This window comes from Rhopalosiphum maidis, chromosome 3, assembly GCF_003676215.2.
Source record: "Rhopalosiphum maidis isolate BTI-1 chromosome 3, ASM367621v3, whole genome shotgun sequence".
Classification (NCBI taxonomy): Eukaryota; Metazoa; Arthropoda; class Insecta; order Hemiptera; family Aphididae; genus Rhopalosiphum; species Rhopalosiphum maidis.
This window is the reverse complement of record NC_040879.1, coordinates 21590851-21608182: the sequence shown is the minus strand read 5'-3', so window position 1 is coordinate 21608182 and position 17332 is coordinate 21590851. Positions and strand designations below refer to the sequence as shown.

The 17332-nt window shown below is 26.6% G+C and overlaps 2 protein-coding genes across 3 annotated transcripts; one reads left to right on the top strand and one right to left on the bottom strand.

The window, feature by feature from the left end:
• On the bottom strand, positions 1-3056 carry LOC113558532. The gene is made up of 5 exons (XM_026964017.1): positions 2893-3056; positions 2592-2809; positions 1773-1857; positions 1476-1693; positions 1-589 (listed from the first exon to the last, which is right to left on the bottom strand). The coding sequence occupies exons 1-5, from the start codon at positions 2973-2975 to the stop codon at positions 228-230; spliced, it is 966 nt and encodes a 321-aa protein (XP_026819818.1). The 5' UTR covers positions 2976-3056; the 3' UTR covers positions 1-227.
• Positions 3057-3392: 336 nt separating this feature from the next.
• LOC113558808 lies at positions 3393-9658 on the top strand. Of its 2 annotated transcripts, XM_026964359.1 has the most exons (7): positions 3393-3521; positions 3789-3856; positions 6395-6581; positions 6644-6780; positions 8493-8615; positions 8678-8786; positions 9510-9658. In XM_026964359.1, exons 2-7 carry the CDS (start codon positions 3824-3826, stop codon positions 9656-9658), a joined length of 738 nt encoding a protein of 245 aa, XP_026820160.1. In that variant the 5' UTR covers positions 3393-3521; positions 3789-3823. The 2 variants fall into 2 exon arrangements, with proteins under 2 accessions (XP_026820160.1, XP_026820159.1); XM_026964358.1 differs by lacking the exon at positions 3393-3521 and having other exon boundaries at positions 3712-3856.
• Positions 9659-17332: the final 7674 nt, after the last annotated feature.

The window sequence follows — 17332 nt, the reverse complement described above, 5'->3', positions numbered from 1 at the left end:
TAAAATATTTTGATGTTAAAAGCAACACAATATTACTTTATCAAACAAATTACTCAGAATGTTATTTCTTTCTCAAATAACTATTTAAAATAGAATACAATGTTTAGTATTGAACAACTTTCATCACTTACTGCGATATAAGAAGAAAAAAAAAGCAGAAAATTTCTTTACTGTTTGATAGATTAAGATATAGATTAATTAATGTGCTCTAACTATTAGGTGTAAAATTAATGAACAGTGTTAGCTAATGATATTTGACTTCTTACACCTTCCAATTGTGATATAAGTGATGACTTTTCTTTTTCTAGTTTCATAATAGTTCCATCTAGCTCATCAAGTTCTCTTTTTTTATTTGTTACTATACTTACCACACGTTCAAATACTTCTTTAACAAATTTTGTTTGTGAAATATCACAAGACTGACAAGTTTGATCGGTAATTACTTTTTTAGTAGCTCTTGTTAATACAACATTACGTAACTGACGATCCTGTACGTTAATCACTTTTTTAGTAGCTCTGGTTAATGAAATATTACGCGACTGATAATTCTTGACAGCAATTCCATTTTTATTGCATTTTTTTTGTTTTTCTAGAACAGAAAAATAATTTCTTACATATCTTAGATTAAAAAATTAATACTACATAAGTATCAGATGGATAATTTTTATTTAAAATTTAATTATTATTTTTCACGGTAAAATGTTATTGATACATGTACTAAGCAATTTAGCAAGTATAACGCATAAGTTTCAAATGTTAGTTGAATACATTTTCTACAAGTTAATAAGCAACCATCGATCATGTAGTAGGCTAATTAGTTGCCTATTAGAATTTAATCTATTGGGTGATTATAAAAGGTTCTTTCCTTAAAAAGAAGTACTCAATAAATATTTTATAAACTAACCTTAACAATGAAAATTGAATTTTTTTTATAGTATAAAGTGTGTCTTTACAAAAAACATTAATGAATAACCAATACATTCTTTGTTGCTTAAAATATAAAATAATTATAATTAGCTTTGTATAGCTTTACAACATTCAATTAAATATTAAAATAAATTTAAGTAATATTATATATTATAATTAATGACAATGTTAATTTAATTTAAATATAAATATATACCTATTACGAGACATCAATAAAAATGTTATGCTTTATACTTAAATTGAATGGTTATAAATTCATATATCTTATTTTAATAATACTTCAACATTTATAATAGTTTTTATGATACATCAGTACCTACTGTACAATGCATCATGTTTATGATTGATTCAAACCTATGTTGACACATATCACTTCAAAGCATTATTTTCAACATTTTCAATTTTAAGAATACGCTCTTTAAAATAAAAAATTAAGTTTTATTACTGTACCCAATAATGAAAATTCATCATAGGTGCGAAAATTTCATTGGTAGTGCTGGTCAACCCATTAACAATAATTATTGGAAAAAAAATATAATATATGATACCTTTGGTATTTTTTAATGGCGTGTTTGCCATTTCAAAACGGCCTTCTTTAAAAATTGTTGGTACTGCATTAGAATGAAGTACGCGTCTCTTTACACCGGATTTGAAACATGTTGGCTCAAAGTGAAACGAACATATCTTACAATTTGGTGAAACTTCTGCATTTGTTAATCTACACTGATTAAGCCAGATTTGCCGTTTTTTTGGACACAATGGAAATCTAATCAAAACAAAATACAACTCTTTAGACTGGCATGTGCTTGTCCCAACATACTATAAAAAATAATAACAATACTTACGAGTGTAAAGACATCTTGGATCTGGGATATTTGAGCATTGGTTCCACACACAAAATACAAATTTTCGATGAATTTCCAGTCATGACTATTGTTACAAAAAGAAGACATTGGATGAATTAAATTTGAATTCAATAATAGGAAATTGAATACATAAAAATATAAAATATTTTCATCAGATTATTTATTTTAGCGTCTATTTTTAAGATTACCTTAAAATAAATTTATATTACTAATTATTTAATCTAATTTTAACTATAAATAATTGTTATCAGGTAACTATTAATTTATAGTATTTTAATATCGGTTTGAACCATATAATAACAATAATAATAATAATTAATAATCCTAAAAATAATAATTATTAATGGTAATTTATTTCCTATCAGAAATGTGATAGAATAAACTAAATTTGGACATAATTATAAGTTATATAATAATTATAATAATATTAGGTATATCATATTATATTATAATTGTTATTAACTTATGTCAATAGTTACACAAATGTATAGTGTTCTTGTATTCAGCTATCAGCCCTGGCCTTTTACTATTATACACACCATAAATTTAACAACGACTCGTCTAACCAAATACAATGGAAGGTTGCCTTCCTTGATACTTATTTGGGGTTGGTGCCACCAGTTTAGTGACTAATACATAAATTAATGAAAAAAAAATTATGCTACTAATAAAAATTCACCATTATTATTAAACAAGATATAAAATTGATTTAAAATATCAATAGGACAAAAACTTCATTGGTAGTGCTGATCAACCCATAAACAATAATTATTGGAAAAAAAATATAATATATAATACCTTTCATATTTTTTAATGTCGTGTTTGCTATTTCAACATGGCCTTTTTTAAAAATTGTTGGTACAGCATCAGGATATAGTATGCGTCTCTTAACACCGGATTTGAAACATGTTGGCTCAAAGTGAAATGAACATATCTTACAATTTGGTGAGACTTCTGCATTTGTTAATCTACATCGATTAAGCCAGATCTGCCGTTTTTTTGGACACAATGGAAATCTATTACAAAATAAAGAAAAATTAATTGGAATAACATGTGCTTGTCCCCCCATACACCATAAAAAAATAATAACGACACTTACGAGTGTAAAGACATCCTGGATCTGGGATATTTGAGCATTGGTTCCACACACAATATACAAATTTTCGATGATTTTCCAGTCATGATTATTATTACAAAACGGCTTCGTTGATCTATTGTAATTACACAATCATTGAGAGATCAAATCTGCTTGTCAAAACTTTCAGTGAGTACCAGAGATAGATAAGTGAGAAGTAAAATTATACTATATTAAGATTTTCAAGAACAAAAATTCGATATGTAACGGTACGGAAACATTACGTATCGACTCGCATCGAAGACGAAGTCCGATACGAGTCGATGGTTCGTTACGTTTCGCTGTTATACCACACGTAAAACTTATTGATCGTTCATTATGCAACCGATTCGTATCGTTACACTCCAATAACTTCAATAACAATTATTATTATGTTGTGAACGCCACCAGGAGCGCTAGATACTAGACCACGGATTAATATATCAATTAGTAATTATTCGTAATTAAGACTCATAATTTTTACACCGCTGATACTGAATAGTGAACAATACATTTGATTATGTTTTAATTTCAATTTTTTTCCTATATTGATTATTTTAATTAACTGTAATACTTATACTAATACATAATGTATTAATTGTAAAAATAATAACGTACGTATTTATATTTATCGGTTGAAATAACATACCTTTATTTAGCTTAAATTTGAGATTTTTTTATTCCCCCTCTCCACCATTAAAATATTACCTATGAACAACCATACCAATACAGTCCATGAAGCAGTCAACAATTGGCAGCTGTATAAGCTGGTGCAATCGTTTTCCAAATCCCAACAGATACATAGAAAGACTTCTGAAATGGATTGATATTGTTGGTTTGGATAAAAATGAAAAAAGGTAATTTTTAGTGATCATTTGTAGGGGACAGTTGTACGAATCTGACACAAAACGCCTCAATGCAAATGCCTATCCAACATCGAATTTACCAGGTATAATATATAATAGATGGTAAAGTTTACACTACCTTAAAATATATTTTAATTTGTTTTATAAAATGCAGATCAATAGTTATTACCAGTAGATATAACATTTAAAGATTGATAAAACGAGTACATGTCTTCAATTCCCTCCCGTGTTCAAAGTTAATGAATAATGATCTAAATGTATCTGGCTGTGATCTTTTTGATAATAAATTTGAACACACCTTCCAATTACAACAATTTATATGTTCTCCATCCGTACTCGTTTAATGAGTAATTAAAATATTATTGAAAATATTTTGGACCGTATGAAATTAGTGGGTTTCAAAACAAACCACCATATAAATTAATTTTTAGGTAGTAATTAGTATTAAATCGTACAGTACTCCCTCGTTAACACGAACTCGAAGGGAGCGTAAAATAACCTGTTCGTGTTAAAAAAACGTTGTACAAGCCGAAACGCTCAAAACGAATTTGTTCGCGTTAAACGAATATTACTTACACAAACAAATTTTCGTTATCAGAGTAGCTTAAATTGAATACACTTATTAACATACACAATCAATTACATATACATACCAATTTTATATGGTATCAATTTTAATGATGCATTTACGTGTAATATATATATAATAGATAAAGGTTATTTTACATTAATACTATATTCCTATTGTTTGAAAAAAATTCTTTTTATGACTTGATTATAAATATAAATTAAAACTCACGTAAAGGAGTAGGTACTACGTTTACGAGTGGATAATTTAAAAATTTGATGATGGATGCCTGGGTCAATGTGACTTATTTTCAAGGCACTGTTTTTTAAATTCTAATATTGTTTAACTAGACGTCAAACTTGCAATCCACCTAACCACTGGTTCGGGAAAATATGACGAGGGTATAAAAGGCTGCAAATACATCAGCTCGAGAATATTTATATTTATCCACTAGACGTAGTTCAGTAGCTTCAAGTTCTTGAGTTGAGATTTCGGGGTTTTCATCCTATACAACACTTTCATTGCAGAACTCGATATTATTAATTATTATGTAATAGTATAAAACTAGTTAAAATAATAGTTTATTCATCTAATGTTGCAGTAACAGCTAACAATTTATTCCAATTCATCATTATTATCCCTGTTGATAGGTACCTAACCTAAGGGGGTGAAGGTGGCTTAATTTTCAATATTTCATGATTATTAAAAAAAATTATTGAATGTTTTTGACGTTAGATCAAACCGTGAAACAATGATTTCCGTCATCAGTTATAAAATATTCCATTTTATACATTATTGATCGAAATCAAGGCAAAAAATTGCACGGTGTTAAGTCTGGACTTGAAATATCGTTTAAAAGCAGCAATTATTCTTTGATAAAAAATAATTTATATACGATTATTCAAACACTTTTATTCGAATAGGTACTCTACAAGACTGGTTATAAAATACGTCAACAATTTTATTTTATAGACATATATTGCCAAAATACTTAGCGCGTTAATAAATCGTTAATCAAGAAACTCTAACTATTAAACTTAAATTGTCTATTTTATGCGTTAAGGCAATAACAGTTATTACCTATCCACTATCGGGCAGGTAGTGGCGTATTTTACTAAAGTAAAATTTTCGATTACCTTGACGTAGGTGAGTGGTTGAAAGTGTCGATACCTTATCATTTCGCCATGGTTTTAAGTCCCAAAATATTACTATAGTATGATACACATATTCACAGAGTCTTGTGATTGAGTTGTCATGTTTAAATTACATTTTTTGTACATCAAGAAAAAACATATTCGATTATATATGTCTCACCTATAATTGAGTTAAATTTAATAAATTACAATACTCTCTATATAATATATAAAAGTATTTTTCCTATAGTGTTTTTTTAAAAAAATATTTTAATAAGAGAATTTATAGTAGTTTCAATTGAATTAAGATGTATATTATAGGCACCATCCCAACTCATAATACCATATAAATATACCTATATAAGCTGAGCCATAGTTATGAAAACCATTATCTTGATAGTAAGTGAAAGTATGTAGCTAAGGGTTTTAAATTTATAGAATAATAATCTGATGTTGCTAGTTGTATTTTGTAATTTTGATTATGTCATAACAGTTTTTTGACTCAAAGCTCAAAAAATAAAATGTTTATATAGGTAGTTAAATTCAAATATACTTGTCTTTTCTCTAAAATCTAAATTAAATTACTAAATTGACTAAATAAACTTAACTGTAAAATTCCCGCCAACTCCGATCGGCACAAAACAACAGTGATGTATTATTGAAAATTGATAGCCCGAGCCTGCACAATGGCGGGAGTATAAGATTCTACGTCATGCCTAATCATACGTACCTATCGAATTTGGTTTTTATAAACCCTGATTATCATTTTACATTATCATTTTTAGTTTAATGTCATTGTGCAATGTCATGTTCCGTTTGATTTTTTTATTTGTTCGTAACTAGTACACACTACGGTATTAATGTGTTTTATTTATTTTTATTTTATAATTTGGTTTTATATAATAAATTGTACTTTTTAGTTACTTCTTAGGAATCGGAAAATCATTGATGCGTTATCGAATGTGACTTTCGGCAAAATCATGTCGTCTACTCAAGATAAATCGTTGTTTAAAAATTCTCAAATCGTTGTGTCGATGATGAAAAATTTAGGAATACGTGAATGCGACGATCAAGTTGTAAACCACCTGTTGGAATTTAATAACTACAGTAACTGCTGTGAAACACGATGTATTTTTTTTCCATGACTAATTTATAACTTGATTGATTAGGATCCATATCACTCATTTTGGAAGAAGCCAAATCATGTGCAACATTTGCTAACAAGGACACAGTTGATGTTAATGATATCCAAATGGCAATTCAAATGGCTAAAGATGTCGGATTACCCAGATCTCCTCCGTCTAATGTAATATAATATACATTTTTATTTTCAAAAAATATTAAATTAATTTTTGTACTGGTGTACTGGTAACTTCGGGTGGTTCAAAAACAGATTTTGTGTTATACACCAATTTTTATTATAATGAAAACATTATAATATGAACCCAGTTTAAACTATTTAGAAGTCTACTATATAACTATACTTTAAAAATACACCTCTTTGTTCAATTTAGTTAATCAATTAAATTGATTGTTTAATATAATAAAAATAATTTTGGTAAGACTTAAGGTAACTTTAAACTTTTCAGTTGTCTTTAAATCATTCCAATTGTTATTATTTCTTCAATTTATAACTTTCATTATTATCAACATAACGCTGGTTTTACATTAGCTGTAATAGGTTCATAGTTAAATTTTATGTGTAGATTTTTATCCAAAATCAAACGATTGTGTATAAAAATATTTGTATTTTAGAAATCATGGATATATCTAACCCAAGTAGCATTATTCAAGTACATTGTTAATCAATACATACAATGTTCTAATAAATCTATATTGACATCATTTTAATATTTCATAATAATGTGGCTTTTTCTAGTGATAATTTGTCTCGTACATAAATTATATCTTGCATCGTATAGGTTGTCTAATATGAAATTAGTTATAGATATTTATAGCTAGTAACCACCAATATAAAAATAATATATTAGAAATAAAATTATTTTTTTCATTAATTTTACTGTCATTATTAAAGTCATACGGAAAATAATATTTAATTCATGTTAAAATATGTGGGTAGATATTAATTAATCCACCATATATTTTCATTGATAGGCTTCTCAAAAAATGAAGATAGCAGAATTTTTTAGTTTAAAAATGAGTTGATATACTTTTTTTGAAAATACTATCATGATGAACAATTCAGTGATTCTGGCGATTGAAGCTGACCTGAACTCTTAACTATTGACAAACTTGCAAAATGGTGTGTTTACATTATCAATATTTAAATAATTAAATAATATTGTTTTATGCGTTATGATATATTTATACTTTTTATTCTTAATCAAGAGTTGGTTTTGTTACTTGGTCATAATATTTGAATTCATATAATAAGTTTATTTTTTTCATAAAAATCGATCAAGTTATAATGGAGAAATAGATAACGATACACATGTTCTTTGAAAATTATTTAGTTAAGTCATAAATAAACATACAATTATATAAATTATATCAATTTCACATTAATAAATCATATTTATTAACCATTATTTATATAGCCGTATAGTTAAGTATACAACTTTGTTAATACAAAATGTATAACTTTCTTGTCATTTTTATTAAATATAAAAAAATGTACATAATAAAAAAAAAAATACTAGATCAATTTTATATTTTAAAAAATATGTAAGTAAAAAAATTTAATAAATTAGATTGCTATTTAATTTATAGTTTGAATACCATAAAAGAATTTAAAGAATCTCAATGGAAAACCTAAAGCTGGGTTGATCAGCTTAAATAATTTATTTTAAAGTTTTTATGGGAATTATACATTTACATTTTATATAATAATAAAAGTTTAAATGATAAGTTATTGACACAATTACACATAGCAATATAGGTATTGAATTAAGTATATAAACATATGAGCTAAGATATTCAGAAAGCTGGATATTGAATAAGCATTTCTATAAATATGTATGAATAGAACTGTATCGTTAAATATTATATGATTTGCAGAAACTAGTAAATGCAAGAAATGTATCAAACAAAATAAACGCATTGAATTCTGCCAGTAGATTGAGAAAACCTAAAAAAGAGTCACATTTTTCAGCAAAAAATTTCAAACTCAAAACTCGTACGGTAAGAAAAATGGTAAAACAAGTTTTTAAATTATTAGCTTATTCTTTTTACATTATTTATAGAATGATGGAATAAACGCATGGAAGAATATCATTGAAAAAACAGCTGCTGAAATATTGAATGTGGCTACACAAACTAGAGCTATGGACAATATTGATATTCTTTCACAAAGTAATTTAATATTTATTATTTATACCTCTAAAGCAGGAGTCAGTCTTCAACCCGTGAGCATTATTTGCAACTCGCGATCACATTTAAAATATAGCATGTATCTTTTCTATTTCACGAATGAAAATTTTTGAATTGAAAACTAGCTTCTTTAACCGATATTCACTTCGGAAACTTGCGAAGGATTGCATCGTCCCAGATCCCACCAAATATAGAAAAATTAGTTAATAAAAAACAATGTCAGTTATCACACTAAAAATAAAATAAATAATTTGCAATTCAAAATTGAAATGTTTTAATAATAATAATAATAATAATAAAAGTTTGTAATTTAAAATTTAATCATATAAATTATAATACTAAAAAGATTGAAGATCCCTTGCTTAAAAGTATGTGGAATGTTCACATTTCGTATAGAATTCACATCAAAATTTTAATATATTGTGTGGAACTGTAAAAGTCTATTGATATATATTTTAACATTTATAGCGTGGCTGTAATATTATACAGATGACAAATATCTTTTACTTACCTACCCAGCATATTTTTATACAGCAAACATAACGGACATAACTAAAATAATTGTAAATACTTTAGTATTTAATATGTCTTTTGTTTCATATATTTTTATTAATATTACTATTCATAACTATTTGAATCTCACCTAAAATGTCTAAAATTCTATCATTTGTTCCTATTTATAATATTAATTAGTATTATTTTTAGATATTCAAAATTTGGATGATTTACCTGAATTGACAGATTTAGATATTGAAGAGGTTATTGCAAATCAACATAATAATGAAGAAGTAATTACGCCTAAAGTCAATAATTTTAATGTAGATTCTTTATTAAATGACCCTTATTCATTATGATTTATAGTTTTAAACATGAATTTAGTAATACTCTTAAAAATATTTTTTTTATACAGGGATAGTTTATAAGATGTATCGTTTTACCATATGAAATATTTATTGTAATTAATAGAAAAATTATGTATTTATTGTCGAGTTAATTTGTAAAAAATTGTATCATCCATGTAATTGATTTTATACCACTAAATATATTCTTTCTAATGTTTATTGATTTCTGATTTTTGTTTTAAACTTTTATAACCCTAAATACTATATATCATCTTTCAAGTGCTTAAAATTATCTATTTAATTAATAAATAATAATACTATTTATATACATATATCTAAGTAAGTTTTATAATGAATTAATATGAAATAATCTATAAATATTTAATTTCTACAGCACTTGACCAACTGAACGCATATGATATTGCCTATTGCACTTTAGGACTATGGTCATAATTAAACACGAGCTCTTTCACTCTGGAACCATGTTTTGACTAAAACATGAATTATGTAATTCATAATTGTATTATTGTAAAATTATATACAAATTAGAATGTGTGTTTAGAATATTTAAGAACAATAAGTAAAAATTGTTACTCTTGATTGTAAAGGTCTGCCCAAATTAACAAACTTTTCAGAAGAAAAAACATTTAATAAATACACATTAAAAAATTACCCAATTATAATTACCAAAATTTATTCACAAGTATTGCGCTGTACAAAATAGTTATGACAATTCGTAATAATGTTTGACAATTTTAAATAAACATAAAAATGTTAAATTATTAAGATTTTCATATGATTGATTTTATAACTGCTTTTTTACTATATAAACATAGGTTATTAATTACTATTATATAAATATAATATAGTATCCACTTGCTTTTATATCTAATATTTTATTTAAATTTGAATTACTTGTAATAGAGTAGAGTAGGCTATGGAATTAACAAAGAGTTTACATTCAACTTAAAATTTATTGTAATTTACCGAAATTAACTTATATTAACAAATTGTTGTACACAGGACATGGTAGCCGTAGCTCAAGTATTTCACTTTTATAGACCAATTCTATTTTAAATATAATTATGAACTTAAATATTATAAAATATAAATACTTAACAGTCATAACACGAATGTCTCGATATTATGATTCGTGAATGTCGAATAGGTAATCATAATCGTAATGAATCAGTGAGCTATTTACCATTACCAATAGCCAATAGGTACCAGAAATTCGTAAAATTAGATCGTCGACAATAGTCAATAATCACTGATTACTAGAAACAGTAAAAACGAATTTATGGGCATAAAACATATAAGTAATAACTGATAAATAATTGGTACCTACCTATCTATAATAATTATTACATTATATTAGTATTAAAAGTTCGAATACCGATGTTGTACGCGCAGACTCCGACACCGCGTCGTGCACCGTTCGCAATGATACAACGCGTTAAAGATAAGAATTTCATTCTAAGATTAACACTTTATCAGTTTATCGTTTATAGCTTTAAGAAAAATATCACAGTTTAGAATATTTTATTCGATATAACACGTATATAGATGATGTATTTTAAATTTTAATACTTGGGTACACACATTATCAATAAGTTTTGAAAATCTATTAAATAAAATATAAGTGACGAGTAATTTAGTAATTTAACTACAAAAAGTAACTTAAATATAAGTAATTTCGATACAATGACTTTTAACTCAAGTTAAGTTACTCTTCTCGGCACTGATTATCTATATTCTATCATTACAATCAATAACAAATTGTTCTCATGAACGTTTTTCAAAAACGAGATTAGTAAAGTAAAACTAAACGTTTGATTCACTTGATTAATATTTTTTGATTAGTAATTTACCAGTGGCATTGATTACATCGTAAGATTGACGAATTTATTCGTCTAATAGGTACCCAGTGAAAAATGCGTCATTTAGAATTAGAACTGGTATGTTTCTGTATATTGATATTTAATTTAAAAAAATTGCACAAACATGAAAAAAGCAAAATAATATTATTTATTAAAACAGTTTAATACTTTAAACCACAGTAATTCGGTTTAATTTTTGTGACTGATGTCTAATAAGTGTTACTATTATTAATAAAATGTCAAATAAAATAAATATTTGAAAATTACTGATAATTTTATATATTTGTAATAATTTATACGTATAACATTGCCTCTCGGTGAACTATACACCTAAGTTTAATACCATTAATAGTAAAATAGTATACCACTAAGTTTAAAGAATACTTATTAATTATGATTTATGAGTGTACTTATGATGATTTTATGATCATTCTATGATCTATTCTTTTGACGATCGTTTGAATTATGAATATGATAATTATATTTATATTAAAATACGTATTGAACGTAATCAGGATGGCTCTGTAACCCATGGCACCAAAATGACCAAAATGCAATTCAAAAGCGCAAATACATTTTACAAAAATAAAGTGTATTACTGTATTTTATCAAAATCATATAAGTAGTTATTAATTAAGCTTTAACAGTGATATTAAAATGAGTGAAAAATTTCAAATTTCAACTACATATTTGTAGTAATTAGTATAATTATGAATTTATAACATAAGTATACTTAAATACAGTAAAAATATTGATACTAAAATTATAATTATAATTTTAATTGAAGTATCTCAAATTTGAAGCCCATAGTTTTTGATAGTAGTTTAATCTGTAAATTGTTTTTCTATGTACCTACAAGTTCCACGTTTCTCTATAATTATATTGAAGTTGACTTTAGAGATATCAAATACCATTTGTTATAGGTTTATACTATATATACGGTATAGTTATTTTAAATAATTATCAATCGTTACCGTAATTTATTACGATAAAATACGATACAATAATTAGGTATATTATTAAACTTCAATTGAACTCAATCGTTGTTGTTTTGAAATATAAAAATCATAGTATTTAAAAAATAAATATAATGATTATCAAGTGTTAAACTAAAAGTCATAAAAGTTATCGTATAATGCCGTAACGGGTACAATATCAGGAGTACATACAATTTATTTTTGCGCTTTTATCCCACTATTCACTACTAAAATACAAATAAAGAATTAGCGCTTTTTATCTATCGAAAAAAAAAAAATAGACGATTTGTGCTTATGGATTCCACTAATTCAAGATATTTATTACCACTGGAAATAGTATTTCCTACTTACTAATTACTATGTACAGACCACAATCTGGATAGGTAAAAAGGTAAAAGATAACTCTGAGTCGCGATCAGCCGCCGCCGGTATAATATGTATTTTATTCATTTTGTCGCAAATGATATAGGTAATGTTAAATTTTTATTTTCCGCAGTTTATATATAACCTCTTTTAGTATGACTTCAGTGGCGGCGCTAGGATTTTATGCCCGGTAGGGCCAACTCGAGGCACGTAATTTTACTGAAGGGCCAATATATAATACCTATAATCAGGGGCGGATGAGGGGGATATAGATCACCCCAAAACTTTTTTTTTACTGCTAACATTTTGAACAAAGTATTGGTAATGACCATTCGTGTTTGCTAAAAACCTATTATCCCCCCAAATTTTATCCAAACCAAATTCTAATTACGCCACTGCCTATAATAATATGTGAAATTTTTGTTCCACATTTCCTGGCTCCTGCCGGCTGCCTAGTATACTTTTACCTATTTACATAATAAAATAAAATTGTATTGGAATAATTACAAATTCATAATTTAATGTAGAAATTATAAATTATAATTTGATATAACACTTTTGTAAAAACAAAAAACACTTGATTTTTTTTAATGTAATATTTTTTCTATAAAATATTGTGTTTGGATAGCATATAAAAATGGATTATACCAGTGATATTCCTGTCGGACGTAGTTGTGATGTAATGACCCGATAGTAGTGTTATAATAAGTCATAATCATTGATTACGTATATTCAGTGGGATTAATAAAAGACAATGAAAAATATTTTATATATGTAGGTTTCGATGGGAATTTTAATATTTAAAATTTAAAACTTCCATAAAATTTCAGGGCGGGTAAGTGGACGGGCCAAGGACTTTTCAGGGAGGGCAATGGCCCGCCCGTGCCCGCCCTTGGCGCCGCCACTGTATGATATCATACACTTATTATATACTGTATTTTTACAAAAACAGTTTGTTTTTTTTTTTGTGTGTAACTCGAGAATGAATAACCGATTGAAATTTTCACCAAATATTCATATTATTTTCTATTTACGATAACATTTTAAAAAAATTTTCAATATAATTTGTATAAAAATATACAAATTGTTATATAATAAGAAATTCATATACATTTTTATTTTTATACCTAAAATTTGAAAATGTTAAACAACTAAAACAAGATTCTGCAAAAAATTGTTCAACCTACATAAAACAAATTCTATGGAAAAATAATTTCTTATGAGCATTCGAAGTTCAAATTTTTACGACATTATTCATCCGTAAAATAATTATTTCCCCTCGACAAATTTTTGATATATTGTTATATTAAAAAAAAAATAATAGTAGATACTTAAAACCAAATCTCGATTATCATTTTCAATATATGATAACATTTAAATTCTTGATAAAATTTTATTTTTTTATTTTTTTTTTTTATAACTATTGTCGATAAAGAATCAAAATTCGACGTGTAGTTTATAAGTCATAAAGTTATAAGTTATAAGTGTTTAAAATAATTAAGGTAAGTGGAGTAATAGACAAACATTTTGCGGGGTATCTCTGTACAACTCCACTCCTCTCGCCTAAATTTTAAATACGTCCAACAGTTATAACTCATATTATATCACTCGTCCTAATTTCGATTTGTATGTATCAAAATACTCCGAAAAATATTCTGCTTCAGAATATATGTATAAAATTAAAAATGCAAGTTGTAATTTAAAAAAATTATAGCGACATAAAATATTAAACATTTTTTAATATTTTTATTTTTTAAGTGTTTTATATCGACTGGGAATTATGTAAAAAAAAAAATGTTTCAAAAACGTAAATAGACTTCGAAATAATTTAATATTTTTCGATAAAAGGATCACCCTATTTAGCATCCAATACATTCTTTAAGCTTGTAAGGTAAAATTTTAAAGTTACTACTTCAAGCCCATTAATGTATGGATACTTTGTGTTAGTGTGAACTCGTTTTACGATGACATCGTTTTGTTATTATTTTTAATTTAAGATTTATAAAAGTATCCATAATTTAAAAGTTTCTTCATTAAAATGTATAGGTAATGAAAATTTCTCCGTTTTTGATAAACCATTTGTTATTGAGAAATGTCCGATAGTGGAGATTTCAGTGTACATAACATTTTTGAATAGGTGGTACTTACGTGTAATTATAATTGAAAAATTATTCTTAGCTAAATGTTGGTACCAATTAATTTTAATTGTAACTGAATCTTGAACTAATCAAGTAGTTAACAATAATCAGTACATACAAACAAGGCTGCGGGAAAGTTAACCAATTATTTTAACTCGTTAAGTTAATATAGATAAATGTAAGTTAAGGTTAAAGTTAAAAGTTACTTTTTTATTAATTCAACTCGTTAAAAGTTAATTTGTAATAAAGTAAATTAACTTAATTAAAAATAAGTTACTTTTATTTTTTCATGTAAAATTAATCACATAAAAGGTTACAGGAAGCAATTCGAAAAAATGTTATGACTTATGAACAAATAATAATTGTTAACGATACAATGAACTTATTGCTTGATAGTTAATATGTTAAAATCATTCTGGGTTTTCTCGTTAAGTTATCAGTTACTCATGAAAATAAAAGTAACTCGTTAGGTAACTTAATTAAAAGTAACTTAACTTTAACTTTTTTAACTCTTTAATGCTCAACCTTGCATACAGATATATTTTTACTTTGTATATAACTCCATTAGTAATACAACATGAAAAAAGAGCCGTTATAGAAAAAAAAAAATAGACAAAAAGCTTATTACACGAATTTTGGAGTTTGTAATTGTATTAAACTGTCTACTTTATTTTATTATATTAATTTATTAATACATACTTTTTAATTATTTACTAAAAATTAAAAGGTATTATGATATTTATTAATTTTCAATTTTTTTTAATTTTTATTATTAGGTTGAAAATTGTAACTCTACAATAAGGAATTTTCCTTTTTATTCAATTATATAGAACATAGAGTCAACTTTTAGATATTAGTGCGGGAGGAAACCCCTCTATTAAGCGAAAAAAAAAATTCTGTAATATTCTACAATTTGCTGACCGGAAAGGGTAATTACCTGATTGCCCCGTAACCCCCTTTTAATAGTCCACTAGGTTTTAGAACGCAAAATAAAATATAATGCATGTACCTATATTATTTTAATTTTAGTTAGGTCTATAAATAAGTTATAAATTAGTCTGCACGAAAAAGTGGCAAATATGCAATCGTCGATGTTTTGATGAATATTTTCATGTCATAAACTGATATTAACCAAACAATTATTGCTAACACAACGGGGGAGAAATAATACTTTTACCCCCGTTAAATCATTACAGGGGGGGCGATCGCCCCCTTGGGCCACGTGGAGTTGGAGCCTATGCTATAGAAACCTGCTTAAAATAACGAACATTTTTATTGGTCCCATGCAATTCTGCACAAGACAAGCATTACTGTATACATTATTGGCATAGGCTAACTTCGCAAACAATATTATTGCGACCATTTTTATGCCGAAACTACCAGAGCCACATCCAACTCCAACTGCGAGTGTGTTTCGTCAGCGTGATCGATATGTATTTCACTGATAATTAATTCAATATGATAAAATATTATATAATTTTATCGTAGGTACGTATTTCGAACGATCGATCGACGAGCAATAACAACCAATATCTACCGGTAAACAAAATATACAAAAAGCACTACCTACCATAGTAATAGTGTCATAGTCGTATATAGACAGTGGCATAGCCAGGATTTTTTTATTGGGGGAGGGGACTACATACTTTTAACTTGAACAAAACAAAAAAAAAATACTGATAACATACTAACGTTGACGCCATTAACGTATTTGCTATTTTAAATAATTAAAATTTGTAAGACAATTTCCATATTTAAATTTAAATATATCAAAACAGTATAAAAATACGGCCATATGGGGGAGGTTATAGCCCCTTTAGCCCCCCCTGACTACGCCACTGTATGCAGATCTTTGCGCATCTTTTTACTCAAGTGTGGACGAACAAACATTTTTTGGCGAGGGCGAGAATTTTAACAATTAGCCGATGTGCAGGTATACCGACATGGCTAGAGTCTAGTGACTCGTTCAATGATGCTGACTCGGGTAGAATGAGTTATTTTATTGATTAACTTCATTTTCCTGAAGAGTCTTACAAGGGAATGAAGTAATCGGGTGGGAAATACTTATTGATTTTTGGGTGTTTATAAATTACGTCCAAGTATTTTGTGTGGGCGATACCCGTTTGCGTACAAATGTACAATTTAATTGCGCACACAAATTGCTAATACCTGCGATAAATGACCCAAACGTTGGACCTCGTTTGCGTAAATAAACTATATCTAGTCTACTAAAACTCATAAGAACTTACAAAAATAATAACATTTTTCTTCTCACTTTTACAGGCTTAGGACTATAACACTATTATACATGTACTATGTCTATGTACA

Bases quoted from the DNA above. Each gene is read 5' to 3' on its own strand.
- LOC113558532 (XM_026964017.1), bottom strand. From the start codon at position 2,975: ATGACTGGAAAATCATCGAAAATTTGTATATTGTGTGTGGAACCAATG. The intron at 2,810-2,892 runs GTAAGTGTCGTT...ATTTTGTAATAG, and splicing joins TCCAGGATGTCTTTACACTC to ATTTCCATTGTGTCCAAAAA. The intron at 1,858-2,591 runs GTATTATATATT...TTGTAACAATAG, and splicing joins GACATTAAAAAATATGAAAG to TCATGACTGGAAATTCATCG.
- LOC113558808 (XM_026964359.1), top strand. From the start codon at position 3,824: ATGCAAATGCCTATCCAACATCGAATTTACCAG. The intron at 6,781-8,492 runs GTAATATAATAT...TATGATTTGCAG, and splicing joins CCAGATCTCCTCCGTCTAAT to AAACTAGTAAATGCAAGAAA. The intron at 8,787-9,509 runs GTAATTTAATAT...TATTATTTTTAG, and splicing joins TATTGATATTCTTTCACAAA to ATATTCAAAATTTGGATGAT.